Consider the following 27,624-nt stretch of genomic DNA (forward strand, 5'->3'; position numbering starts at 1 on the left):
CCAGATGGATTTTATAAAAATTGAAACCCGCTGAACCTGGGGTGAACCTCGATGCAAAGAAAAAATGATAACTGTCCCAAAGGCGACCTGCTGACTGCTGGTACTTTGAACCTTGGGTTTTGTCGCGTCCAAATCAGTCCAAATAACTAATTGGAAGGAATTTACAAGAGAAATTTAAAAAAAAATTGAGATTTTTTAATTGATCTAATTTTAAATAAAAAAAAATTGCAGAAATTGATAAAGCAATTGAGCCTGCCAATAGCTTCAGAAGTAAATTTGACAGAAATTTAAAGGGTAATTAAACCAACGTTCTTTTTATTTTTCTTTGCAACAATGTTTGCTCGGTTTCATTTCCACAATTCCTATTGTATGTTCAATTATTAATAAATTAATGTTCACTAAAATTATTTAAATTTAAAGTAAGTATTGAATAGAAAAGTCAACATTTTTGCACAAATTAAGATTTGAAAAGAAAAAAAAATTATTAAGGCTATCATTAAGGCCCGGCTGTTCTGCGCACTTTAGACGGTCCCGATTCTCGTCGCTTGCTGGAGCGGCGGCTTCGCACCGCGCCTGCGTCCGCTCTCGCGGTGCGATATGCGCTGAGCGGCGGCCGTGCCGGTTGCGGGACGAGCCAGGCAGGCAGTCGAGGCGCGACCCTGGTGCGCTCAGGTCGTTTCTCCGTGCAGTGTCCTCAAGTCGTCGCGGCAGTGGTTGGCTCGACACTTGAACGAACAGTGACTCTTTTTCATTTCTCTTCGTTGATGGACTTTTGACAAGAAGACTTGCAATAATGGTGTGGCGGTTTGTGTTGGGGGTTGCGGCCCTGCTGCTGGTGCACGGGGCGCACGCCCGCTCGGGGGTCACCCTTAGAAACAGTGGATACGAGGGTCTGGTGCTCGCCATCGCAGACACCGTGCCCTACGATGAATGTGACCAGATCATCACTAATTTAAAGGTAGGTTTCTTTAAAAATTCATGCATTGAAATCTCCGGTTAAAATTTTAAATTTAAAATTGTATAATTATTAAATTCAAAGTTAAAAAAAAATTCATTTTATATTTTAAAATTTGTTTTCTACAACAGTATTACGTTATTTTAATATTTATTAAGCCAAATTCATCATGCAAATTATTAATCAAAATAAAACAAAGAAGCTTTAAGATATATTTTTTTTGGTTTTAAAATGTTTTAGTGATTTTTGTGTGAACTAATTTGTAAGTTAACGTTAAATTAAATTAACCATCTATATCGTTTCGTTTTGAATTCTGAAGTAATCTGCTGTCTTCTTGCCTGGAGCAAATTTTTCCCAATACATTTCCAATAGAGTTCCGTTTGTTTTACGATCGAAATTTTGGTCAAATCGTAAAATTTGACTGCATTCATTGTCTCACCAATTACGGAAGAATGCACCATCCAAAGCGCGGCCGCGGACGGACTAATGCCAAACCATTATCGTTATTATATCATTTGGATATAAGTGGATTGGCTGGGAGCAGTTCGATTTGAATAAATAAATAAATATATCGGGGATAAATGTGGAAACCGTTTTCGTCTGAGGCTTCTCCGTAAGTGCTTTCCCACAATAAAGAGCTCTATTATCATGAGCTGCGGCCGGTTCTCCGTTCTATAATATGGGAATTAGCGAACTTAGCTGAAATTAGTAATTGAATCTCAATTGCAAATGAGACGAATGTTTTCCCGGATTATTTAATTTCATCTTTGTGCCAGTTAAAACAACACAAATTTATACCTTAAAGGCTTATTTATTTTCGTGGTTTGTTCTAACAGTATAATATAGGGATGAGGAAACCTTTAAAGTGGCGAGAAGTGACTTATTATCCTGGCAAAGTAACAGCTCAGGACAAAATGCATGGCGGTGACTGTTAGAAGAATCGGTGAATCAGCCCAAGTGCAGTCACGGAAAGAAAGAAAGAAATAGTTTCCCCGCAAGGAAAAACCTAACTAATTTTCTTTTTTCTGAATCACAATACGTGTAAGGTGTGAATGAGCTGCACATTATTATAGAAGAATGCGCGTCTTGCATGATCTCGTCCGTCGTGCCAAGGAAATTTCACATTTGGCACCAAGAGCGAGGCTCATTGTTAGTCAGCCCAATAATGAGATGACACACAAACAACACAAGGCGTTGTCCCACATCCAATGCATTATTACCGCGTGCGAGTAGGCCAGAAAAGTTCATTCTGAATAATGTGCCGTATGCTCTTTTATATTCCCTTGATAATATACGTGAGGCTTCATTTGGTTTTGGGCGAGGAACACGCCGCGCACCTAGCACGCCCGGTTCATTAGATAAGAGTCATTATTTCGCTGGAGGGAGAGATCATAACATCGACAAACGGAAAAACACACGGAGCTTATTATTAAAATGAAGTCAAGTTATTTCCGAAGGAAGTCCTTAAAACTATTTCGATCCTATAGCGTTTTCTTTGAAAAAAAAAAATAAACACCCGGATTTTGTTTTAAAACTTTTGGTGTGTTTTCTCCACCTGGCGCTCAAAACCGCATTTTTTGTGGTCGGAATGCTGAGTTGAGGGCTGACGACAACTCTTTCGGAACTAATAACGAGAAACAGTTGTGTGCACGCGGCCAAAAATACACAAAAATACGATTCTCTCGGTTAGTTTGTTTCAATTTCCGAGGGGGTCACACTGGACTGCATTCGCACAGGCGTAAAATGCATCAAACTGCATGACAGCTGAACGGGAAAGGTTCATCAGCTCAACCAAAATCGTTCGGACGGATGACCGATCACCTGAATTTTATTGTATAATGGAAATATCCACTTTATATTTGTCAAAGTTGTATATTTTCAAAAGAATCTAAATAATTAAAAAAATTTGAAAAATAAATAAATCCGTTAAGTTCAAAATTAATTCATTCGATTTAATTATATTATTTTAGGAAGGTAATTGGTATAATCATTTATAGCATTCAAATCTACAGTCAAAATTGTTAATAATATTTATATTTTAGTTAGATTGAAGTTTTAAATTTAAAATTTAAAATTCAAATAATTTATATTTTTTGCTCATTGTTTTTTTTTTGTAAGTTGAGAGGGGTCGCCAGTCCGAGGGTCTTCCCGCTCGAAACTCTTTTCCAGTCGCTATTATAGCATGGCGCGCTGCACATACACTAAATCAATATTGATTTAAACACGGACCAACTCACGAGACCGGTAATGTTGAATTTATTCAGGCAACCAACGGTGTAGTTATATTTCAGTCCCAAGGACTCTTGCAACGACGAGGTGTCTTTATTTCTCTTTCTCGTGCTACCCCGCGACTTCTTGTAAACGAAATTTATGCGCCGAACCCAAACAATCCCTCCATCTAATTTTTTATTCTGACGAAAGCCTGACGCATGCAAATTGGTTGAATACAAAACGACCGCCATTGAATATGCATTAGAAGGCGAGAATAATTTGAGCGCGCAGACCTACAACGAAAATTTATCGAGCTTCGAAATTCGGAATAAATCGCAGAGTCATTATTTATTATTTGCGACTTGTCAAAGAAGAACAAGGATATAATTTGTGAATGTAAAATTAATGCAAATTATACTAATTGGAACTCTATTTTGCTCCAAGAAAGGCCAAAAGCTATTATAAATTTATTTATAAAATAAAAAATTTATACTTGAGAGGACTGATTTATTTCAAATTCCACACGGCAACAAAACCGTTCTCACTTTCTCAACTGTGAAAATTACAACACCCTGGCGACACAAAGCCCACTACTTCTTCTTTTTATCAAGGGGTGCATTCTTGTGTACATTATTTATATGCATTCGGAGGGTGAATCCACCTGTGAATAATTTTTATGTTAGCTAAACCGAAATCCAACCTCTGCCATATATCATATAATATGCTGCAGGGAGAGGAAAACGCAACTTTTGTGTGTTGTCAGCCGAATTTTTCACGTTCATTGTGTCAAAAACCTCTCTCGTCCTGCATCTTTGTGGCACACAAAATATAAAAAAAAATTGTGCGTCAGGGTTCACCATATATTCGGATGGATGGATAGATAGTACCGTATGCTGCTGATGAGAGGAGTACCTTTCTTGGCCGGAGAGGCAAAAGGTCTGGCCGGGGTCAAGCGAGGTGAGGAGGAGGAGGAATACTAAAATGCTCTCCGAGTCTCTCCCGCTGTTTTGAATACCTCGAGAATAAAGAGCCTTATAACGCTCGTTCCGGCCAGCGCTTATTAATAATAATTTTCGGATAATAACACACACCGAGGCTTTTCTTTCTTTCTTTCTTTGGATTCAAATTGATTGTTTGTCCGTCATCATCGCGCCAATATTCACCTCTATAGAGACCAGATTGGAATTAATCATTTGATTGTATTTGACCGACCACTCATTTTATCTCGGCGCGGCGAGAGACTCTTTAATTAAAATCTCTCTGAGCCGAGCGGTGAGACAGCAGTATTTTTTTTTTATATATACCAAGAAAGAGTTGGCAGCTTTTGAATTGCAAATTTTCACATCGCTCCAGTAACGTTTTTTCCGCGACAAAAGCTCAGCATTTGCCGCCAAAAAGACAAAACCGTGTGCAGACTGAAAAAGTGCACAACAGAAGAGAGAAACAAAAAAAGCGGTCGCAGAAAAGAGGAATGCCCATGAAGCCGATTCACGCTTGGCAAGACAACCGCAACTCCCTCACAGTTATATGCGCGCTCAAATTTCCTCCTCGTCCAACAGTATTGTGTTAATTCGCGGCTAAAGCATGGTAGCTAATAAATAACTAGTGCTACTAGATGGAGGAGGCGATGACTGTGCAGTGCTTTTTAGCGCCGCTCATCCGTCCCGAAACTCAAAAGTGCACCTTGTTAGAGACGCCAAAACCGACTGGTTGTCTGTCGGCAGGTGCATTGTATTTCCATTTTCTTGGGCAAAAAGTTTGAGAAAAAAACGTGTCCATCTCGGTTGAGAAACGACTTATTTCATTTTGTTCCCCGCTGCTGTTTCGATTGTTGGCGGACACGCCAACAATCACACACGGGCCAGGCCACAAGAGTTGCTAGAAAAGCGAGAGAAAAACCGCAGGTCGAGAAATGTATGCGGCTTTTTGACAGCGGGAAGGATTATCCGGCTGCTGCGTTGGCTGGAATGTAGCCATAGTGTATAAAGGTGGAGAAAGAGCAGAGAGAGCTCAATTTTTCAAAAGAGACATGTACGCTTATTCGGATATGGTTTTTGGTTTTGGGAACACCTGCGTTGAAATGAGATGGGATGCATTTTTCTTCTCATCCAAAAGAAGAAAAACACTGAAAACCTCTTAATGGAATTTATACATACATGAAAGCAGAATTAGTTACAGAATGTTAAAAAAAAATTAAACCTCTTGGCTTAATTCCATACAATTTTAAATATTCAATAAAAATTTAAATTATAGTTTAAAAAAACTGCAGATTAAATTAAAGTAAATAAGATTTTTTAAAATTTTGATTTATCATTAATGCAAAAGAAACATTTTGATTTTTAAATTGTATAAATTAACATCTTAAATATTGACGAGTTACTGCAAACTTCTTGGAAGCCTTTGAGTTGAAATGACGTTGGAATTAAAACAGCAAAAGGAAAAAAAATTGCCAGCAGACAAAACAGAAACAGTAAGCAGAAGAGCGTTTTTTTTATCACACAATACGCTGCTGCGTTGATAATGCAAAAATGCGGTCGCCCTTGTTGTGGGGCCATATGGCTTGCACTCTTTCAAGAGACCTTCAAGCAGGAAAACTGCTGCATCTCGAGCACCTTTCCATTTATCATATCACGGAGAGAAGCACTCTTCAATCCACAGACACACACAGAACTTCTTTCAAATATATATGAACATGGATGGAAATTATCCTCTCCACAGCTGTAGGCCACCACAAACCGCAGCAGGCTGGAATTTTGATTAGTTTTTCTTGTTCAGCTCTACGCGTATATGTGATTCAAAATTACCCCTGCGACCATTCGATTGATAGACCAATTTTTATGTATTATTATACCCACTGGTCAAATATATATAAAATAATTGTCAGAAAATCCGGTGCCAAATTCGAGCCAACAGGATGTTCCTTGTAAAAGCGCCATTACTCACACCTAAGAACGGCGCCTACCTTTTAAAACTTTCCATTTTCCGCCTAATGACTCGGGAGTGAGTCACAGGCGAGAAATTTTTCTATTGCTCATCGACACCCACAATAGCTCGCGACACTGAAAAGCCATTTATGATGCACTAACATTATACCTGGCGCCTACCGATGGCGACCCATTTTCGGCAGGAAGTGCAGGCGACCGTGACTGCGTTATTGGCATTTTGTGGGTGCAGCGGGGGTGCGGAAATTGTTTCATAATTTGGTCATGTTCAGGGAGTAAAAATAGAGGGTGGCGAAAGGTGCACATCCGTTTACAAAATATTCTTCCTCCGAAAATTGATTCACCCTTTGGAAAGAAAAAAAAACAGGGAAACATGAATTATTCCAATATTTTCTTGAAAATAAATCAAATAATAGCATATTTTATTTTCTTATTTTTATTTTTGAAAGTAAAGAAAAAAATTAAAAAGTAGGAATTCCACATTGTAATTTTATATCCTAAAGTTGTGAGATATTCCCGAGGCCATTAAGCGGAGTCGAGAATCGACTCTTTCGGACACGCCTGTTGATGGAGCTCAATTTTTCAATTTCCATCCCGTTTTGAGCCGAATGTTAATTTGCATGCGAAAATAACAGCGCGTTCACAATGGACCTCGCCTATACATTTTACACAAAAACTCTCATCTATCACTTTTATGGCGCTTTAAAATCGACTCTTTGTGCCTAAACGATACGAAATGTGTCCGGCCGCCATCGAGACACACAGGTCGTTTTGTTAGACCGCGCGCCCAGAGTAATTTAATCTGCGTGCGGTCGAAAAGTATAGTGCTCCACTTCTCTCTTCATATATTTTCCACTCGAGTGCGCCGAACGCTGATTTCCATTTCTGGACCAAAACTTCATTCTTTTTTTCGTGCAGAGACAGAGATCGAGCACTTTCGTTTTTGCCTGCCAAAAGAGCGTCGAGGGAATTCGTTAAATTTGAATCGCTCTGATGCCGCTGCCATTTTCCAATGCCGAAAAAGGATCGTACAAATGCGGACATAATGAGATCGGTCCGCGGAATGATGCTTTGTTATGGCTGGCCGAGGCGTTTGGCAATTTGCGCTTGCATTGACACATACAATTGTATGCAGCCTATATGCGGACCAACCAACCGTGCAGTTTTCTGGCTTCAGCATTTTGGCTGATATTTAATGAGAATATAAGGAAAACAACCAGTAATCAAAACCATTAATATTATAAAAGTTTAAACATAAGGTAAAAATAAAAGGCACTAAAAACAAAAATATGTAAATAAAAAATTTGTTTGTTATTAATTCTAATTTATCTTCTTGTAAAAATATCAATGTACCTTTTTTTATTGTTTAATTTTTATAATTGTCTCTTTATCAGAAAGTAGAATTTTAAAACTTAATCTTGAGTTTTATAACAAAAATTTAAGAAATTACAAATAATTTCTAGTTTTGTATTTTATTTAAATTGAATGCCAGTCAAATATCCTCAGCTATTCGCTTCCAATAAATACATCTCTAATTTCAATTCACAAAGTGAGCAGTGTCGAAAATCTCAAGGTGAGTTCGTGATTCAGCATCCGCTCGAGAACCGCATATCGTCATGAGGCCTAATATCGATTATTAATGAGCAGGCGCAAAAAATACGGCTGGTTTATTTAAAAGCATGACAACGTGAGATTGAAAATCAAGTGTGCACCCATAGCACTACATACTCTATAACTCGGCCGGTGTTGTTGACTCTCTTGTTATTTTTCTCACACCGCGTCGAGAAAGACGAAAACCAGCAGTGAGAAAATCTAACAGACGCCGGCAATGCTAATTAGCCCGGCTCTCTTCATCGAGTGTTTTTAATTAGCGATGCTTGGCTGAAAATGAAATAATAAACACCACGCACTTCAAGAGCGCATGAGACGAGCATTAGCTCTTTGGTGGTGATTTGTTCAAGTTTAATTGTGCATGCGAAGGCAGAAAAAAAAATAGTAACGATTTTGCTTCGGCTGCAAAAACTTCCGTTTTTCTCACGTGAAACTTTGCCACGTTGATCTACTTATGAAAAAAAAATTGTTTGCAAATTTTTATTTCAAAAAGTGTAATTAAAAAACGCTAAATCTATTGAGGAATTTTAACAAAATTAAATTTCGCTAAATTTGTGAATTTTTGTCAATTTCATATTTTGCACTTCTATACATAAGATTATTTGAAAAAAAATTATATTATTATCTTATTGCAATTGCGTCTCTCTCTAGAATTGTTTAACCCTTGGCTTATAATTTTATTTTATTTTTTTTATGAAATGGCACAAAATTTAAATAAAAAAGTTAATTTATATTTTAAAATAATTTTCCAGTCTGACAGTCTTAAGAATCATAATTAGTATCAACCTGTACCAGATCTTAATTAAATCTCTAGCAACGACTTCATCAGTCTCGTTAATCATGTATACATACTTTTTTGCCTTGTTGAAAACCTGACTACTGCTTGTGTACGTAGCAGTTATATTGCGCATCTAATATCAATGATAACAAACCCGTTTTCTTATAATAATGTGAAAGGCACGAGCTCTGTGCGCACAGAGAGAGAGAGACGCGCTCATTGTTTCATTAGTCGCGATTCTCGTATAACGATATTGCTGGCGAGAATCGAAAGTTGCTGCTGCTCATCTTCCCTGCAATGGCTTGGAAGAGAAAGAAGATCTACTGCATGTCGAGCCAGACTGACTTTTTCCTACGTGAAAAGAGCAATCGGCAGCTCATCAGTCACGACTCTCTTTCCAATACATGCACCATGTTGTTCGCCGCGTTGCATAAGGAGAGCCTCATTATCGCGGGTTGCGCCATAGAAAGGTAATGTGCGCGCGGCCCCAAACAAACCTTTGGCTTTCTTGGCAGGTTCGGAGGAAAGAAGATAGATGCGCATCTTTGTGGAAAATAAAGAGAGGAGGGAGAGATTTCAACGGCTGGGATTAGAAAACATATGCTTTTTATTCGAGCAGTTTTTTGTAGAAATCTTGCTGTTCTTGGAAGAAAAATATATTGAAGTATAAAATATAATATAAAATTTAATTATTTTCATGTAAATTAAAAAAATTATCCATAGAGTAAAAAAAATAAATAAAGAAGTTTGAACCCCAGAGCTCAACAATAAGAAACAGGGATCAAGCAATTTCGTCAGGCCTCATATTTTGACTTTATTAAATTCAAGACCATTTTTATTCCCATATATTTTTTTATGTTCTTTAAAATCTTGTTTTCTTTTTTATCCTAAAAAAATAATTTTGTCACGATTAAATTGTCAGCCTCGGAACTTGTGTGCGCAATTTCAGGAGAGTTTCACTTGCACACAATCAATAATCGAAGCAACTCTCATCTTCTGTCTCTCTTCCGCGTCTCAAACATTTTGACACGCTTTCAAAAAACAGAGACGTTTCTTTTCCCAGCTACATGCAAATTTCGACCCTGGTTGGCGGGTCACGACAGTTGATGTTTTCGGAAATTTCAGATGTCACGGTTTTGTGTGCACGGATCACGCGGTGACACACAAAGCGCCAAGTGCAGTGGCTGTGGTTCTTAAGTGAAAAAGAGACACGATTATGTGAAAATCCTACTCGTTGCTCTCTGACCCTAACTGTTCGGAATCGCCGACGGCGACCAATAAACCGCCAAAATGAATATATGGAAAATTTTCCACCGCCAATAATTATCATAATGCATGGGAGTGATGACCTCGATCGGCTCTCTCGCTTGCAAAACCCCATTCCTTTTTCAGAGTGCGTGCGTAATTATTGAATTTTCTTTTCTTCTTCTTCGGCATGTCGGTGTATAAATTACTCGGCGGGCGCTTCTTTTTGCCCGGAGGAATGCGCGTGGATACTTTATTTTTTTCTGCGGTGTTTTACTGCTGCTGATTGACTTTGCGAGCGCCGACCTTTTTTGCGCAACTGACACGACCAAGGTGCCGCCACTTCTTTTGCAACGTGGAATTCTTTCCCGTCAGGCTTGAACTCGTAAATATTTTGCTGTCGCTCTTCTCAGGAATTTGCGTTGTGAGACAAAGCAAAGAGTATTTAAAAGGGTTAAAAATCGTGACGGCTGTAATCGGTAATTATGGAAGAATTTCTTTTTACAAAAAGGAATGCTATAAATAAGTTAGCGCTCTGTCAACTTAGTATTTAAAAACACAAAATTTAGAAGCTATTATTTATATAAAAAAAATTTAAAATTCAACAGTTTCAGATTTTTTTGTATTACTTTGTATATTAATATAATTTTAATATGATTTAAAAATGCTAAATTGAATTGTAAAAATATTTCTTTTGTTTTCAATTCTACACGATCCATGCAATGTAAATTAAAAAATGCTTAATATTTAAAATGATATTTACTAACACGTTTTTTGAGAATTCGTTGATTAAAAAAAAAAAACTTAGTACATATCTATGCTAGATTTTAAGACTGACAAAATTAATATTAAAAAATTACTTTATTATATCTGGTTGAATTCAACTTAATATTTTACATACCGGCCTGACCCTGTTTGGCCTCCGATTTCTAATTAGCGACAGTGATTAGCGCAGCCAGAGGTTGCTACAAACGCATTTTCACCTCGCAAGGTGCCCCCACACCAGCTACTCTTATCGGACAAACCGACTTTTTCACCAGCATGCGCCCGTATGTATATAGAATATGCACGAAAAACACGAAGCAAAACGCGCCAGATTGCGTGCGTGCTTTACTCTGGTGCGCACAAAACGATAATAATTATTGCGCGTTTCTTCTCTTTGTTTAAAGGGCATGTGTCTGTGTAAAATGAATTGTACGAAAGGTGTGCATAGCCAGTTTGAGTTAATTTGAACAGCGGGCACGGGCGGAAGTACAAAGCGAGATAAAAAAAAGTGGGGACAGGAAACGAACGCGGACCGAGTCGAACACAGTGCGCGTAAGGTGTATTATTTTCGTTTCCAATTCTTCACCTAGCGCTTGACATGTGGGTGGAACGAGCCACTCGGAAATAAACCTGCCTCCAATTATAGGACCGGAGCATTTCGCAGCAAACGATTTTTTTACCGGCTTTTTAAAAACACTTTTTTTGACGCTCACCCCTATTTCCGGTTGCGAAATGAATCGACTGTCGCGCACCGTGGACTTTAAAAATGAATTCCGCCACGAATTGCAGCAAGGGGTCAGTGCAGCAATTTCCGTTAGAATATTTTTTCCAGTAATAAAGATAAAGAACTAAAATTCATAATGGCCTGAGCTGCGACCAGGAGGCAGAACGAATATACGAAAAAAGTGTAATTATGCAACCGTCAGATTTATGGCGGAGATTTAAAATTTGGATTGCGTTTGTTAATTAATTCAATAGGCCCCTTCAAGCAAAAGCAAACTGTGTAGAATATCAAATTAACATTTTCATGCTGGTTCGGCCAAAGTTTTGAAACTTTATTTCACAAATTAAATTTTTAAGAGAAAATCAGTAAGAATTACATTTATCGTGTAAATATTTTAATGAAACAAGTAATTATTTAGCAGAAAAAATATTAAGAAAATTGTGTTAAATTTAAAAAGCACAATTCGCTTGGCTTTTGGGAAGCGTGAATTTGAAAATTAAATTAAAAGGTTATTGTATACCACCCACTGCATATTGGTTGAACCGAAGAAATTGGCCTTTTGAAAATTCCCTCTGGCAAAACAGAACCGTTCCCACCCACAGCACGTCAGGAAATTCGCTCCAAATCCCAAAACAAAGCGTTCAATCAACCCTATCGCACACGAAAATCCCGTCAAACTAGGCGGAAGACCGTTGAAAATATAAAAATTGGGCGGCCAGAAAGAGAGAACAACAAGAGCCCACGCTTTTCAATTCTGGCATCTGCTGCAGCGCCGACCATATTGCATCACACACATGTCCGAAGGAAAACGGAGGGCCGTTGAAAGGATTCACTTTTAATGAACAGCGCAGCAGCAGGGAGATGAGATGCACCGAGATCTGCGAAATCCGACACCATAAACTGTTGTGCCACAACGTTAACTAAATTCACGCACGTGGACTCTCGGATGGGTTAACTAAAAACGAGGAAGACCGCGCGCTGTGAGAATAAATTTCAGATCGCTCCGTGCGATACCAGATATTTTTCCACAGCAAAAGAAGCCTCGAAAGTGCACTCCTCCGCGAGTGACGAAAGCTAGTCTTGCGTAATAAAATCGAAACTGCTGTCTGTCGGTCGCGGCAGAAGTGAATCGTAAAGGAAGACATACACGCGAAAATAATACACCGACATTCTGTATATAAACGGCCGGAAACTGGCGCACAAAAGAGACGAGCAAATCAATTTCCTGCCGTGCCGCGCGATCTGCGAAAAGGGAAACCGACAAAGACGAGCTCATTACTTTTCTGCAACAGTATGAAAAAAAACTTTGTACCGAGGGAGCAGAACTCACAGAGAACCGACAGGCCGGCAGGCATGTCTGCTATGGGTAATAAAACAGAAAAAGTCATGTGCGAAAAATTTGCGAATATTCTCCGAACTTAAGAGGAAAAAAGTAATAAAACTGCAGATTTAAACAATTGGATAATACTTTAAAAATCATAACATAATTTAAACCTGGCTTCCTGGTTAAATTAAATTAAATAAATTTGAAAAATAAAAGACAACAACTAACCCCAATTATTTTAACTTTAAACCTAATTTAATATTGTATTGAACTAATTAAAAAATTAATTAATGTTTCCATTTTATTTCTGTTTTCAGACGGCATTGACCGACGCTTCGCAATACTTGAACGGCGCTTTAGACGGCCGGGCCTTCTTCAGATCAGCAACCGTCCTGCTGCCGAGCTCGTGGAAGGGTGATTGTGGCCAAGTGGTGCAACCTGCGTCAGGTGAAATGGCTTCCAGGGCCGATATTCGCATCACCCCGCAACACCTGCTCTTCTCTGACGCCCTGTGGACGCAACAGAGTCAGGGCTGCGGCAAACCCGGCGACTTCATCTCGTTGGCTTACACTAGACTGGTCAACTCGGTTCAAAACCCTGGAGAACTTGGTGAGAATTTAATTATTTAAAAAAAGCAGGTCTTCATTCCTCTGAAAAATCCATTAATTATTAAAAATTGCGCCTGATTTTTTTAGATTTAAAATTTTTATAACTTTATAAAAGATGTAGTATAGCTTTCGGATAGTTGTTAGTTATTATCATCATACACACCAGATACACACCTTGCGTTGAATAATTTATTACCACGGGTGGAATAAAATTAGCATTTTGCGTAATTTTGTGATTTTATCGCCGTTCTTGTTATTCTCGGGAGCTACCGTGCTGCTTGGCAGACGAATCGTGGATGAAATATGAATGTAATCATGGGGCCAATTTTAACGAAGAGCTGTTTTACTATTCTCCATGCTCTTTCATCTCAACTTCCGCCGCTCTCTCTCGCGGCGGCCGCGGGGAGCAGGATGCGGAAATGGGGGAGAAAATCAAAATCACCACGCGTGCAGCAAAAAGTTTTGTGCGGCGGAAAATTCACCGTGAACCCTCGGTTTCCAAACAAACTAATTCGGTCTCCACGCGACCGCCAAAACAGTCATATAGATAAATAAAGAGGGGGGCCAAAAACTTTGAAATGAAGTCGCCCTTTCCGTGAGGCTGAACTATTCAAATCTGATATTCACATTTATTTCCTCAAAAATAAATACTCAAAAAAGTCTGAAAAACCACCTTCGTGCAATAATTGCTTCAAAAGTTTGCTGGCTGGAGACCACTTTGAAACTAAGATAAAATATTTTTCCAATTATCTACCGAGCTCTGTTCTCCTCTCTTGTGAGAATGGCTAAAGAAAGCGGCGTGCTGATGACCTGACAGGAAGTGTAAAACTCGCGCGACCCTGCCTTTGTCTCCCGCATGTTTTCTTATCTTATCTCGCGCACCGCTCGTTAATTTCTCTCTCGCCACTTTGCTTTGCTTGCTTTTAACAGGGGTATTTCTTTCCTCGCTTTTCAGGTCGCGCCCTTGTCAGGGAGTGGGCCAAGCTGAGGTATGGCGTTTTCGACGAGGCCGGAATTCCCGGCGACGCGGTCTACCCTCCTTGCTACCATGATGAAAAGGACGGCGCCGCCCGAGTGTCCGGCTGCACCGACAAACACCAGAATACTGAAGGGTAAGTCTCTTGAAAAAATGTTTTTCTTTTTCAAATTTGGTTTTGTGTACAAGTTTGTATTTAAAAAAAAATTATTTACTTTCAGAAATCAAATTAAAATTAAACAATTCTCTACTTTTTTAATAATGTTTTTTTTAGAAAATGAATCATTATTAGAACATTAAAATGTCTTACAAAAATAACCTAGTCCTTAAATGTAATTTGGCAAATGTGGTTATTTTTGCAGGTTATGTGAGAATGTGACCCAACTTCTGCTGGCCGGCGACACCGATACCCTGACTCCGTTGCTGGTTCACCCTGAAGCGACGTCAAGCATCATGTTTGCGCACACGTCTCCTTCTGTGAGTTGATCCTTCTCGCAATACACGCAGTTTTATTATTTTTTAATGCGTCTTTCATTTCTTTATTTTTTTTTTTTGCTCCGCTCATTCCCACGTGCGATCGGAATTTGTAATTGGAGCTGCTGATTTTATTTTTCATACAAAGCTCAAAGCTAGCTGTGCAAAGTGTCAGAGTCGATTGTGTTAACGTCTTGATATGAGAGCAAGACAAAGCAAGAGCAGGGGGGCCCCTCTTCATTCCGCCAACGAGTCGCGGAGATAAAATCTAGCGTATTTGTTTCCGAGTTCGAAAATTTATGCTCCATTCTTATTTCTTTCCTGTGTCGAGAAAATAATTAAAAATTACCAGGTCAGCAGTTATTTCTCTCGTTGCAAAATTTCGCATCACACAATTCAGACGCATTCTTGGCATTTTAGCCTCTTTCCATTAAATAAGAGCGTATTATAATTACCTTAAAAACCTTTCATAAACTGCCTTATTTGTAGAAAAGTCAACTGGTTTCTGCTTGTTCAACAATAATTTTTTCTTCGCTGTTATTCAGGTGACCAGATTCTGTGACCACACAACCCACAACAGGTATGCACCCACCAAGCATAATGCCATGTGCAACAGGCGCAGTGTCATGGAGGTCATCCTCGAGAACGATGACTTCAAAAAGTAAGTTTCGTTTTCTTTGAATTATTTTTGAACAAAATAATTTTCTAAACAAATTTTAATTAATTATTTTGTTTATTCCAGTGTTCCAGTGGACGCCACACCATATTTTGGTGACACAACCCCTACCGTGACCTTCAAACGTGAGGTCCGCACCCGCTACGTCCTCGTCATAGAGGACACAAATGACATGCTGGTTAGGGAGTCATGGAGCTTCCTGCGATCGGCCATCCGCAAATTCACTATCCACGACCTGGCTGTTGGTTCAGAGGTGGGCATTGTCACCGTCAACGGCACCGACGCTGTCCGTTTGCAACGTCTCGTCAGTCTTAACTACAAAACCAGAGAGCCAGTTGCCTCAATTCTGCCGTACACCCCTGGCGAGTTTGGCGCTCCGAAAGTCGAGTCTTCCTCTTGCTTGCCCTGCGGAATTTCAACTGCTATCGATGTGAGTAGAGTAAATTCAAATGAAATTTTAAATTTTTTATTTCAATTAAAGGTAAATAACTTAAATTAATTGATTTACTTGATTTCTCTTGTAACAGATGTTGACTGAGAATGGCGAGCAAGGTGGAAATTCGGTTATTCTTGTTATTGCGCCCGGAACTGGTCGTCTTGGAGAGCTTCTTAATTTAGGCAACCAGGCACGCGCTCTTGGCATCAAAATTGCGACCATCAACTATCCCCAGATGGCCAGACCTACCCATTCCAGCCTTGACGCTCTGGCCCACCTCACGGACGCGCCTGCCTTCACAGTTCTTGAAAAGCGCCAAAATCAGGATGCTTCCTTCCTGAACAGCTATTTTGAACTGGCTCAAGCTCTCCTGGCCATCAGAAATGAATTCTATCAAGGAGATAGGATAAAACTACCTGTGGAGGTGAGTTGATTTGACATTTTTTAAATTATCATAAAATAATTTATAATTTTTTGTTTTCAGATTCACAGAAAAGAGCTTACTGATAATGGCAGAGGAAAGGTTACTGGAACCTTTGTTGTCCCGCCAGGCCTAGGAGAGCCCAGCCAGGTACATGTTTACCTGCATCAATCCATCATACCTTTGGTCAAGCAAGTCACTTTGGTCAGTCCATCACAGAGAACTTATAATTCAAAGTCCGACGAGTTGCTGAATATCAAAATCTTGAAAATCAACGCCATTATTAATGAGGTAAGGATTGAGCAATTAATAATATTTAGTTTTTTTCTAAATTAAATTTTTATATAGACCGGAACCTGGACCTACTCGATTGATCGTCACCCAGGCAGCCAACAGCCTCACTTCATTGTTGTGGCTGCTACGCCACAAAGCAACGAGCAAAGAGACGCACCTGTCACTGCACACCTTTTCACCAGTGGCAAGGATATGCGCCTTGATGGCCAGAGCGGCCCTCTAGCTTTGTATGTGGAAGTCAAGCAAGGCGATTGGCCCGTCCTGTCTGCAAGAGTCGAGGTCAAGGTAACCAAGGTTGGCAACGACTCGGGCCACCCCTATGAGGACAGATTTGAACTTTTGGACACTGGCAGCGGAGACCCTGACATCACCAGGGGCGACGGCGTCTACTCCAGATACTTCACTGGACACGCTCAGGGAGGCGCTGGCACATACAGGTTTGTCTGAAAAATTTTTCCTTGCACTCAAAAATTGAAATTTTATGTTATTTTCTTCAGATTTGAGGTCTTGGTAGATGACAATGGCAACACAGCATACACCTGGCAGACCACAAGAGACTCGCTCGGCCGCCGTTCGGTGCTCGATGAGGATCAGTTGTACCCAAGCGGCCAACTCCTATCAGTCAACTCGGCCTCTGGCCGCTGCTGTGGTAGTGCTATCTGGCCCCAGGCGGTCCACCAGTTGGTGGCTTTCCAACGCAATCTTCCTCCTTTGGATGTAGAGGTGGCCGCTGGAGCTGCTGAAAGAGTTGACCAGATTTTGCCTCCTGCCAAGATCAACGACCTCAGGGTGCTTCCCCAGGCCACGGGTGACCTCAGAACAAGGTTGCTTTGGACTGCTCCGGGAGCAAATGGTGATGTTGGATCAGGTATAAATATTAGAAAAATAATTCGGAATAAAAATTAATTAAACAAATTATTCTCCTTAGTTGACCACTATGAAGTGAGATTTGCCAACGACCTTGCTACTCTGGTGGACGTTTTCGAGTCCTCCCAATTGTGGCCATCAGCACCTTCCATGCCTCTGCCTGCTGGCGCTGAAACCACACACACCCTCGACTTTTCCGAGATGCCGCAACTCCTCGACCAGCCCGTCTTCATGGCCATCCGCGGGATCAACAGCCACGGCGCCTCCAGCCCAGTTTCCAATGTGGTCCGCCTGCTTGTAGCTTCACCTCCCAAGCCTCCAGGGCTTCCTCCAGCCCTTGACTTTGACCCAGCCGATCCGTCTGTCATCCCAAGACTGGCTGCCGCTTCAGGTCCTGGACTCATTTTGCAAGTCGTCCTTCCAGTGGCTGCTGGCATTGTGGTCTTGGCCGTCTGTGTTTCTCTCTACTGTGTCATGGTCGTACACAGAAGGAAAAGGCATTCCAAGGAGCCACCTCCATCTCAGCCTCCTCCAGCGCAACAACCATACTCTGGGCCACCCCCAAGATATGAGGCCGAAGATGACTACAATAAGCAAAGGGTAAGTTAATTTTTAATTGCATAATTCTAAATTTAAAATTTCCCTTTTGATTTATTTTTATATGGAGTATAAGGTTAGTTTTATTCAATATATCGTAATTTGTTTCCTGTACTATTAAATAAAATAAATAGGCTTTTTTAAATATTATGGAAGCTAATTTTAATTTTACTACATATAAAAAGCAAATTTTTAATTATTTCTTCCTATTTTTCAGGACAAGTCCATTTATTCAACCACCACTGTGGTCCCCATTGTGGATCCTCAGACTCAAATAGTGAACGCGCGAACTCTCAGTCCATACCAGTCCTGGACGGCTAGCCAGCTTCTTCACGAGCACGAACGAAGGCACAGCCCTTACGGCTATGTGCAGCACTATGCTCAAGAAGGACCTCCAGTGCCACCTCCGCCCCACGACTCATCCATCTACACTGTGAACTACTACAACAACTCGTTCCTCTCCATCGCCGATGAGGGCTCGGCCATTTACGGTCAGCGCCCAAAACCTGGGCCCCCCACCCTGCCTAAGCCAAACGTCAACTTCAACCCTAGTTTGCAGGGCAGTCTGTCTTCAGTCAACAGTGACAAAAAGAAAAGGAATGTGACCATGGTTTAAGAAGACCATTGTTTCAAGACCTTTGTGTTCAGTGCGTCTTTCTGGTCAATTTTTATATGAAAATATCCAAGGACAGCCTTTGTGGTATTGGATTTCAGAAATTTTTTAAGCTTGACTACGAGGTATCAAAGGTGCCTTTTTACATTGTGAAATTCGTCCAACACCATTATTCTGGCATCAATCAAAACTACTCCTGGCGCACAGACTTGAAAACCACACAGTACTTGGGTGGCCAGTGTTAAGTTTATTATTTGTCCCTCAAACTGATATTCGTCAGTTGATCTCTACTGCAAAAGCCGGGCAGCCGTCGATAAGAGGCGAATCATACATTACAAGTCCCAGCACCAAAATGAGACTGACTCGTTCACCAAGTTCTGCAAAGCAATCTCCCTTTTGTGGAGTCTTTGCAATGCGTGCTCAATAAATTTGAAAGAAAAATGGACTTTCATACCCTAGCTAAAGTCTCTTTGTTGAGACGGGCAATATTAGTGTTTTAGACTGTGACTTTTTGCAAGTCACTTGTAAGAGTTGTAAATTTTTGATATCTTAAATATGTTGAAGAAAATGTACTATAGTGAACTCAACTGATGCAATAAATAAAAATTATGAGTTATCAAATAATTAGAGGAAATATTAATTTAATTACCATTTTTGTATTTAATTTGTAAGATTTATTTCATTTATATCAGCAAAATTAAATTACCATTTAATCAAGAAACAAGTGATCACGAACAAAAATATCTTGATGAGAGTATGACGCAAACTATTTACAAGACTTAAAAGTTAATACTGGGCATCAGTGAAGGTGACAATTACAGGTGGGACTTAGCGTCCTCTTTTGCTTTGAAAAGCATGAGATCCATACAGGCAAGTGCGTCTTCACTGCTATCATGTCCGCTTTCTACAATAAAAAATTATCACAATTAAGAAACATGATAATAAAAATTCAAATAATTTATAATAAAAAATAAAAAGATAATTTTTTATATAAAACATTGAAATAGGAAAAAACTCACCATCAACTTGAATCAGTCTCATAAGATAATCTTTAGCAAGATTCTTCAATGCACGTCGTTTCGGCAAGCCCTCTCGATGAGGAAAAACGATACTTGTGTCCACTACGTTTTTATGAATCATCTACAGATAAGAAAAAATTAGAAACCAAAAGGTAATTATTAGTCATTTTTACTTTTAAGACTTTTAAATCGCCTTGTAAGCTGTGTCCAATCAATATGGTCTCTGCTCTTATAATCTGCAGAATCTCTCTCTGCACCTCTTTTAGAGTCTTCGTATTCCCTGAGTTCAACATTTCCTCAGTAATCCCACTGAATCTATAAAAAGGAAAAAATAAATCAGTTAATTAAAATTATTTAATAATTTATAACCAACCTCGTGAGATAATCTAATACTGGAACATCAGGCTTGACTAAGGCGTCATAAATATTGTTCCTGTGCTCGTCAATTATCGTAACTCTGGTGCACTCGGTCCCATTTGTTGTGAGACACATTTCGCAGTCCAAGGCGTAAACTCCTGTCTTTTGTTTCGGCCTGGAACTCCTTTGCGCTCTGACAAAACCGGTGAGATGATCAAAGTGAGGGTTTTCACTGATGTGGTAAACATTGGACTCGCAGCCCTCAGAAGAAAACGGTCGGTCGCAACACATGTAATAATCCTCCACTGTTGTGCGATCTGCAATTATTATTATTCATTAGACTTTGAAATTTTACATGTTAATTTTTAAAGCCTAGAAGCAAGGTCATGAATTTTTTTGATAAAGCGACCCAATTAGTTTTTAAAACTTTGCAAAAGGTAAATTCTGATTTATTTTCATTGTTTAATTGCTCGAAAAGTGGTCAACGTAGCCTCCAGACACGCTTATCATTTGAAATGAAAAAATTATTACCACACTTGCAATGATAAGATCAATCTACTGCGCACTGCCGTGCGTATTTTGAAACAATTCAAAGGCATTAAAGCGTTGACCCACTTGTTTGAACAATGCAATAGCTGAAAAATGACTGTACTAACCTCTCCTTTTCTTGTACGTCCTCTTCGGGTGATAAATGCAGAGTTCGTCAAGGGACAGTTTTCCTGGCATGCCCTTGTTGTTAACTACGTAAATTGAACCGCATCTGCAGCATTCGCGTTGGTTTTCATTGGGAAGTTTCCGCCGTTTGTCATCTGCGGCATGAATAAGCGCCCTTCTGCGGTCATTTTCATCCGGCAGAGGAAACCCGTGCTCCTTAAGCTCATCTTTGCTTAGGAGATACGAGGACATCAGTTTGTAGAGGAATTCGCCTGGAATCAATAATTTATATTTTTGAAATTTAAAATCATATAATGCAGCTAATTCTCTTTAGCTAAATCTGAACTACTGTAAAATTTAAAAAGCTCAAATTTCTTGGGCAAGGTTTTCATAATAACGAAGCCGGAAAATGTATGTAAAAATTTCATGTGGCAACCAACTGGCACGCAATTACATTGTTATTCTGACAAGGGAGTCATTGCCAAGAAAATAAACAAGCACGGTTGAAAATTCCGTCCTTGGAAATCAGAATTAATGTCAATGTAACTCTTATCATATTTTGTTTATTTGTTCTGAGTTTTAAAGCTAATTTTTGGGTTGGTGTTTTATTTCTTCCAATTAAGACTATACTATAGTTGTCTGTCTAAAATTGGGTTGGTATTGCTTTGATAACATACAAGACTAGAAAGTAGGAATTAATGATTATTTGAGATAATTTTTCGAGGAGAAACAAACTGGCTCTAATTGTAAGAAAATATGTAGAGTATTGCCGAATTGATAGAATCATATTGTTTTAACCAAACACTCCAGAATTTTAATATTGAAAAAAAAATATCGACACGGAGTGTACTTAAAACAATGGGGGACAATTTCTTCAAGCATATTACCAAGAAAAACCACAGTAAACAGATTGTTAGCAAAAAAGTAAGGTGGCAAGAAGAAAACATAAACAATATCAGTGTCAGCTAAAAATTTTCAGCTTATGCAATGCGTATTATTGTTGGGTAAATTGACAAGGGGAGAACCATCCAACTAACTGCAAAGTTGCATCACCTTCCTTACTATAACTGATGTAAGGCTTATTATTCAAAGACTAAGAATTGAAAATTATTTTTTGTCAAAAAGATTTAAAGGAAATAATGCAGAGTATAATTTATTCTACTGAATTAGCAAATTATGAAATGAAAATGATATTATTTTAAAAATACTTTAAAAATACTCATATTAAAAAGTATTAAAAACCGATAAAAATTTAAATAATACAGAATAAATCTGCGCAATTCTAAATTACAGTTCAGTTTTATAAATTTAGAAAACAGGAATTAGAGTGTGTCATCATGTACCATACTGAAAATAGGTATAACAATGGATAAAGAACAAGGCTTGCACAGCTTAATGATGTCCATTATTAATAACGAAGATATGAAACAAGTTTTTAAGGTTGGTTAAAATCTAATTGTTGTAACTGACAATGAGTCCAAGTACTGGAAGAGCAAATAAAGATAAAAGTCTCACCCTTGACTTCAATCGTCCTAGTGAACACGTTGATGCGCTCGATCTTGCTGTCGGCGCCCATGGTGGTAATGTGGCGCATTGGGGCCGAGGGTGCTATGCAGAGTAATCCGGTGCCCAGAGGAGGCGGCATGGTGCTCTTCTCAAGAAGTCTCTTCTGACTGATGAAGACGCTGGTGTACACGTTGGAGGTGGTCGCTTTAGCGAGGATGGCCAGCTCCAGCTCGAGTGCCTGTTGTGGGGAAAGTAAAAAGACGGCGTGTTAGTCATGTATGTTGGCTTGGCGCTTTATAGCGGCTGACGTCAGAGTCGATAACTGTGACTCTGGCCATTGGCTCTTCGCGGGCCTTGCGTTCTGACTCATAATGCGGCTCGCGAATCACGACTTTCGGCACGTAAGTCGTAATTTGCGCAGGATGGAGCGGCTTTTTTACATCCGAGAATTTTCCTTGTTCTACTCAATTATTAGTATTTTGATGCCGCAGACGCAGCGTGTGATGTAAAAACCCAAATCATTTTACCGCCTCGGTGTTTTCATTATTTAGAATTTTGCGTCTGAAAATGTCTGCAAAAAATAAAATACCCAAAGCAAGACTCAAGGTGGATTTCATGAAAAATTTAAACCGGGCGTCTTCATTGCGAAGGGAGAAATGAAAAGTTTTGGGGTCAATTTATTTTTCTCCTATGCCACTTTTTTAATTTAAGACAAAAAAAAATAATTATCCTCCTGATTATTGAATCTTTTACGCAGATCTTTAAAAATAAAAACTAAAAAAAGACCCAAAAAAGACGCATAATTTTTATTTTAAACAATTTTATTTTAAAATAATTTTGAAGCCATTTTTAATTTTATTTTTGAATCTTGAAATTAATGTATAACACAACTTGCTTAATACCAGTTGTTCTTTTTTTTTATCAAGGAAATATAATATCGTGTCAGTTGTTGGCAAACAAAACGTGCACATTGAAAATTGCACAACCACCTACACTTGAATGAAATTTTGTTTAGTCAAGTGCAAGCAGACGCGCAGGTGTCAAGTTTGCCAACACCGGGAAGGTAATTCCTTCAGCAGATAAATTATATCGCGGACAGCGCAGCTGCCTCAAGTAATGCTGGTATTTCATTATCAGTGCCTTATTGTTAGCACCATAGGGACTAGGAAATAAACAACAAGTCGGAGATAAAAAAATTATCGAATTGTAATTCAAGAGGAGCAATTTTATTTCCTTTTATGCTAATTCTGATTATGCATGAATGCGTCTCTTTACTTGCCGCAAATAGCTGGATTTATTTTATAAGTATTGCGGATATATAAAAAAATGTTCCGAGGTGCACCTCTACTATGGGGGTTCTAGGTTCTTTGGCAAGAGTGACAGGAAGTTTCACGCTGATCAGTAAAAAGTGTTATGTGAACTTGGAGGGAATCCTCTTTCTGTGAGCTGAGTGCATTATGCCATAAAGAGTATTTTGTATTGCTGCATTGAAAATAATTATTGAGGGTGAGGGCTAAAAAACTAGACTACTGCAGCATTATATATTATGGAATTTGGAAATCCAACATAATAGATACCATAATAAAGATATTATAGAATATATTACAAAATTTTGCTGAAGGGCGTGAGAATGAGAAAGAAGCCGCTTGGTAAAATATAATATTTTAAATATTGACTCTTAATTATTCGGTATTAGTAATAAATCAAAACAAAATCAAATCCAAATTCTAATTCAGTTTTCGCACACACGAGCAGCAGCTAAAAAATAAAATAGTGAATTTTCAACATCATTCTTCTTCTATTTGGGTCACTTTTTATGAGTATAAGCCACTCATTGTTTCATTTCTAGAGCAAAGGGAAGTGTTTAATTGATAATATTAAAAAAAACCTCCTTTTTGCTTTTATCTATATAGACTTCCTTTTAGCCAACTAGTCCTGAGGAAGTTTATCAACATAATTATTTTTACTAGAGAATAAAAAATTTTCATTGGAAAATTGGTGGATATATTGACATAGATCGATTTTATTTTTTAACATTAAGAAAATTTAATAATAGAAAACGCAATTATTTTTGTATTTTTTATGCTAGCAAAAGAAGTTACTTAGTACCGGAACAACTTGCAAAAAAATTAGAAGGTTGGCCTGAACTTTTAGTAATGTGGATGGTTCCACGAATATATAAATAAATATATTACATTTTTTTTTCGTTTTCCACATTTGTATCGTCACCTTGATGGAGATATCAGAGGCTCTTCAAAGACCCCACAAAGACAAAAAATTTATTGCTGCTCTTGGCTCGACAATGCAACAACAGCTTTTGTTAAAAAGCAAAATTTGTTAATTGTTTTTATTTCTAAATTTCAAAATCATTTCATATGAGTAAAAAAATTAAAAGCAACATAAAAAATTGAGGTAGTTTAAAAAAAAAATAACAGTGTAGATGTTAATAACTGCTTACACACAGACTTTTAATTAACTGTTTGCAAGATTTAAAAAAAAGTATTAAAATTTTTTGTTTCAAAAAAATAAAGCAATTTACTAATTAAATGATGCCAAAATATTTAGGAGCAAGGGGCACCTAGTTGCAGAAGTTGTTATTTGTACAACAAAATTTTAGAAATCATTTTTGACCAATTTTTCAGGTAATTTTCAAGTGGATTAAATTTCCAGATTTGTGTACTCAAATTTTATCCCGCTTTGATCAACCATTAATCGATTAAAATTTTAATATTAAAACTCATAGATAGAAAATAAGATAATCAAAATAAAATAATCACCTTGCTGACTGCATCATCCTGCTTTTCATAGATTGTGACGCACATGTCAAAGAGCTGGTCGAGGACATACTGTCTTTTCACAGCAGGAACCTTAGAAGGGCTTGGTGTAATTTTAGGTCGGGCGACAGTTTTTGCATCCTAAAATTTACAAATTTTATTAATTATTATCTATTGGTGCGTTCACTTAAATAGCTAGAATTACTGCAGGTTTTGTTTGATGAGCTACCCTAGCTTTGCCTTTTTGCGCACAACCCACTCGTGTGTTTTTATCCTACAAAAGGAAAACAATATTAACAAATTATAAACCAAGTAAAATCCATTTTAAACTTACATCGTCTGACAATTTATCTTGATTTGCATTCAACTTGAGCTCCTGTTGCTTCTTCCACCTCTCAGCCAAGACCTGATTAAGAGATTTATGATTTTAATAATGAGCTTTAACAAGAAATTTTTTTGCTTACCACACCAACGGAAGATACAACTGGTCGGATAACTTTCTTTGTTGTCTTAGGTTGAAATCCAAATCTTGACATATGTGCCACCCTTCTTTTCTTATCAGGAACGGAATAGTTTTCTTCATCTGCAGCTTGACCCACTTCATAATCACTATCACTGACAATACGCTTATTTGATTCCTGTAAAAGGGTTGGCTTAAAAATCACGAAAATCATAAAGTTAACTTCTAAATAATTACTTTAGCAGTAGATGTTTTGGTTGAACTCTGAGCTTGTTTAGCTGTTTCCGTTTTACTTTTAACATCTTTGAAAATATCATCATCACTTTCGTCTTTGCCTGAGGTCACCTTAGGTATAGTGTAAGACGTTTTTGGTTTTAGCTCTGTCTTCTTTTTTAAATTTTTGAAAATATCTTCGTCATCACTATCATTATCCAAAATCACAGTTGTTGGGGTGTAGTCCTGTAAATTAGAAACTCCCGAATGAACAAATTATTGTTAAGTTAGAATGAAATACCATTTCATCATCAGAAGAAATTAAAATTTCTTTTGATTTGCAGGGTTCGGGACTGTACTTTTTCCTCTTCTCTCCATTCGTTTTTTCACTGCTGGAACTCACAGATCTGCTTCTTTTGCTTTCACTACTTTTCCTATCACTGGACTTTGCTTTAGAGTGACTGCTGCTGCTTTTTGAGGATTTTTCACTGCTTTTGAGGCTTGATTTAGACGAACTTGATGTCTTGTCACTCACGGTCTTCTTAGAAGTTGAATCAGACTTTGATTTGCTTGAGGAGTGTTTGCTTGAGCTGCCACTTTTGCTACTGCTTATGTGAGTACTTGTCTTAGAAGACGAAGGAGATGAAGACTTTTTTGAAGCCGACAGATTATGTTTAGTAGATTTTTTCGTTGGCACATACGAGCTCTCTGGCTCGGGGGGTGCAATTGGCTCATATTGTTCCACTTTAATTGGTAAAGGAACATACTCCTCTACTTTCAAAGGTTTAGAGTTCTCCTAAAAAATATAATTAATTTTTCTGAAAAAAGATTAAATTAATTCATACTTGTGGATCGTATGTGCTGAGAGTCTCAATGACCGAAGTTTTAGAATAATTTTTCAGCTCGCTTATGGGAGTCGGCTCATACTGAGGAGTTTCAAATAAGGTCTGCTCAATGCGAGATAAGTCTGGCGCCCCTTCCATGCCAAAAAGGGCTTCCAGCTGGGGTATAAGGTCATCATCGTCTGGTTCCGTTTTAATGACGATAGGAGTCGGAGCTGCCAGAGGGGGTGGTGATGAACTAACATGTTTGGTTACTGGGGTTGCTTCTTTTTCTGGTATTATATCGACTTTGTCAGTAGCTCTTTGTTGTGGCAGAGGTAGGTTTGGGGCACTACTTCCAGTATCTGAAAATTTGTTTATGTATATTTTAGTATCATTTTTTCTATACATACATTTTTCTTAATGCCAAATACATAAAATGACTATAAAGATTTTTTAAACCTTCAAAAATAATTACCTAATGTGTGACTGAATGGACAATACGGCCTTCCACAACTGCTGAGGGGCAAATGTGGACATGGGTACAACGAAAACTTGCCCTTAGACGGAAGCATGACCTTCTTTCAATCAACTCAACGCCGCTATAATTACGAAAAGGTACATTGATAAAATGAATATTACGTATGCATAATATTGTATTTACTGCACACAAAAAAGAAGTGTGTAATAATAAATATTGGGCGATTCAAAAAGTGGATCGCAAGAGCTCACATTTTAAGAACACAGTCGCACGGTGTCTAGAAACTGGTGTCCATGAATAAACCTTCACCCTTCACATCTTTAACAGTTTTCAAAAATTCAAAAAGAATTGGATAAAAGGCTTGAACTGATGAGAAGTCGTTGTTGACTTAAAATCGTGTAAAAATAATCAAAAGAACTTGCGAATTTCTTTACCAAACGCCGCTCTCATTTACAATTAACCTGACATTTTCATCCAAAACACACACCACGCCTACTTTCAAAACCTTCTCCCAAGGAGCCTTCTCCGCAGTTACACCCCCTTTTTTTGAAAGGAGCGCGCATTGTGCAGCGCGCAGATGTGTGAGATAACATGTTGTAACACGTTTGGAATGTATTATGAATATTATTTTCGTGTGCACTTTTGCAGTGTATTTACGTCATACAACTCATACCCTGTATTTTTTTCCTATTGAAGGAAAATTATGGGAAACAAAGTAAAATAACAACTTCCATTGATTAATTTTCTGCAAAAAGACAATAATATGATGAGCATTGAAAGGAAAACTTTGTCAGTTGCCTAAATTTTGATATTGAAAATTTA

The 27,624-nt window shown here is 38.4% G+C and overlaps 2 protein-coding genes across 2 annotated transcripts; one reads left to right on the forward strand and one right to left on the reverse strand.

Moving 5' to 3' along the window:
* The first annotated feature begins 621 nt into the window (after window positions 1–621).
* LOC132205864 (calcium-activated chloride channel regulator 1-like) lies at window positions 622–19,135 on the forward strand. Its single transcript, XM_059635204.1, has 12 exons — window positions 622–958; window positions 12,873–13,164; window positions 14,119–14,275; window positions 14,502–14,616; window positions 15,159–15,274; window positions 15,356–15,719; window positions 15,817–16,149; window positions 16,210–16,437; window positions 16,495–16,877; window positions 16,938–17,308; window positions 17,369–17,907; window positions 18,122–19,135. Exons 1-12 carry the CDS (start codon window positions 794–796, stop codon window positions 18,518–18,520), a joined length of 3,462 nt encoding a protein of 1,153 aa, XP_059491187.1. The 5' UTR covers window positions 622–793; the 3' UTR covers window positions 18,521–19,135.
* Window positions 19,136–19,167: 32 nt separating this feature from the next.
* LOC132205865 (RNA exonuclease 1 homolog) lies at window positions 19,168–27,299 on the reverse strand. Its single transcript, XM_059635205.1, has 15 exons — window positions 27,054–27,299; window positions 26,800–26,923; window positions 26,346–26,686; window positions 25,802–26,296; window positions 25,525–25,746; window positions 25,292–25,465; window positions 25,162–25,233; window positions 25,033–25,101; window positions 24,831–24,968; window positions 22,063–22,291; window positions 20,550–20,819; window positions 19,910–20,210; window positions 19,710–19,851; window positions 19,537–19,657; window positions 19,168–19,421 (listed from the first exon to the last, which is right to left on the reverse strand). The coding sequence occupies exons 2-15, from the start codon at window positions 26,894–26,896 to the stop codon at window positions 19,333–19,335; spliced, it is 2,760 nt and encodes a 919-aa protein (XP_059491188.1). The 5' UTR covers window positions 26,897–26,923; window positions 27,054–27,299; the 3' UTR covers window positions 19,168–19,332.
* Between the last annotated feature and the right edge of the window lie 325 nt (window positions 27,300–27,624).

The sequence above is a fragment of the Neocloeon triangulifer genome, unplaced genomic scaffold, assembly GCF_031216515.1.
Source record: "Neocloeon triangulifer isolate White Clay Creek 2 clone unplaced genomic scaffold, ASM3121651v1 ptg000003l, whole genome shotgun sequence".
Taxonomy (NCBI): domain Eukaryota; kingdom Metazoa; phylum Arthropoda; class Insecta; order Ephemeroptera; family Baetidae; genus Neocloeon; species Neocloeon triangulifer.

Bases quoted from the DNA above. Each gene is read 5' to 3' on its own strand.
- LOC132205864 (XM_059635204.1), top strand. From the start codon at position 794: ATGGTGTGGCGGTTTGTGTTGGGGGTTGCGGCCCTGCTGCTGGTGCAC. The intron at 15,275-15,355 runs GTAAGTTTCGTT...TGTTTATTCCAG, and splicing joins GAGAACGATGACTTCAAAAA to TGTTCCAGTGGACGCCACAC. The intron at 15,720-15,816 runs GTGAGTAGAGTA...CTCTTGTAACAG, and splicing joins GAATTTCAACTGCTATCGAT to ATGTTGACTGAGAATGGCGA.
- LOC132205865 (XM_059635205.1), bottom strand. From the start codon at position 26,896: ATGCTTCCGTCTAAGGGCAAGTTTTCGTTGTACCCATGTCCACATTTG. The intron at 26,687-26,799 runs GTAATTATTTTT...ACAAATTTTCAG, and splicing joins TCCATTCAGTCACACATTAG to ATACTGGAAGTAGTGCCCCA. The intron at 25,466-25,524 runs GTAATTATTTAG...ACCCTTTTACAG, and splicing joins CCAAAACATCTACTGCTAAA to GAATCAAATAAGCGTATTGT.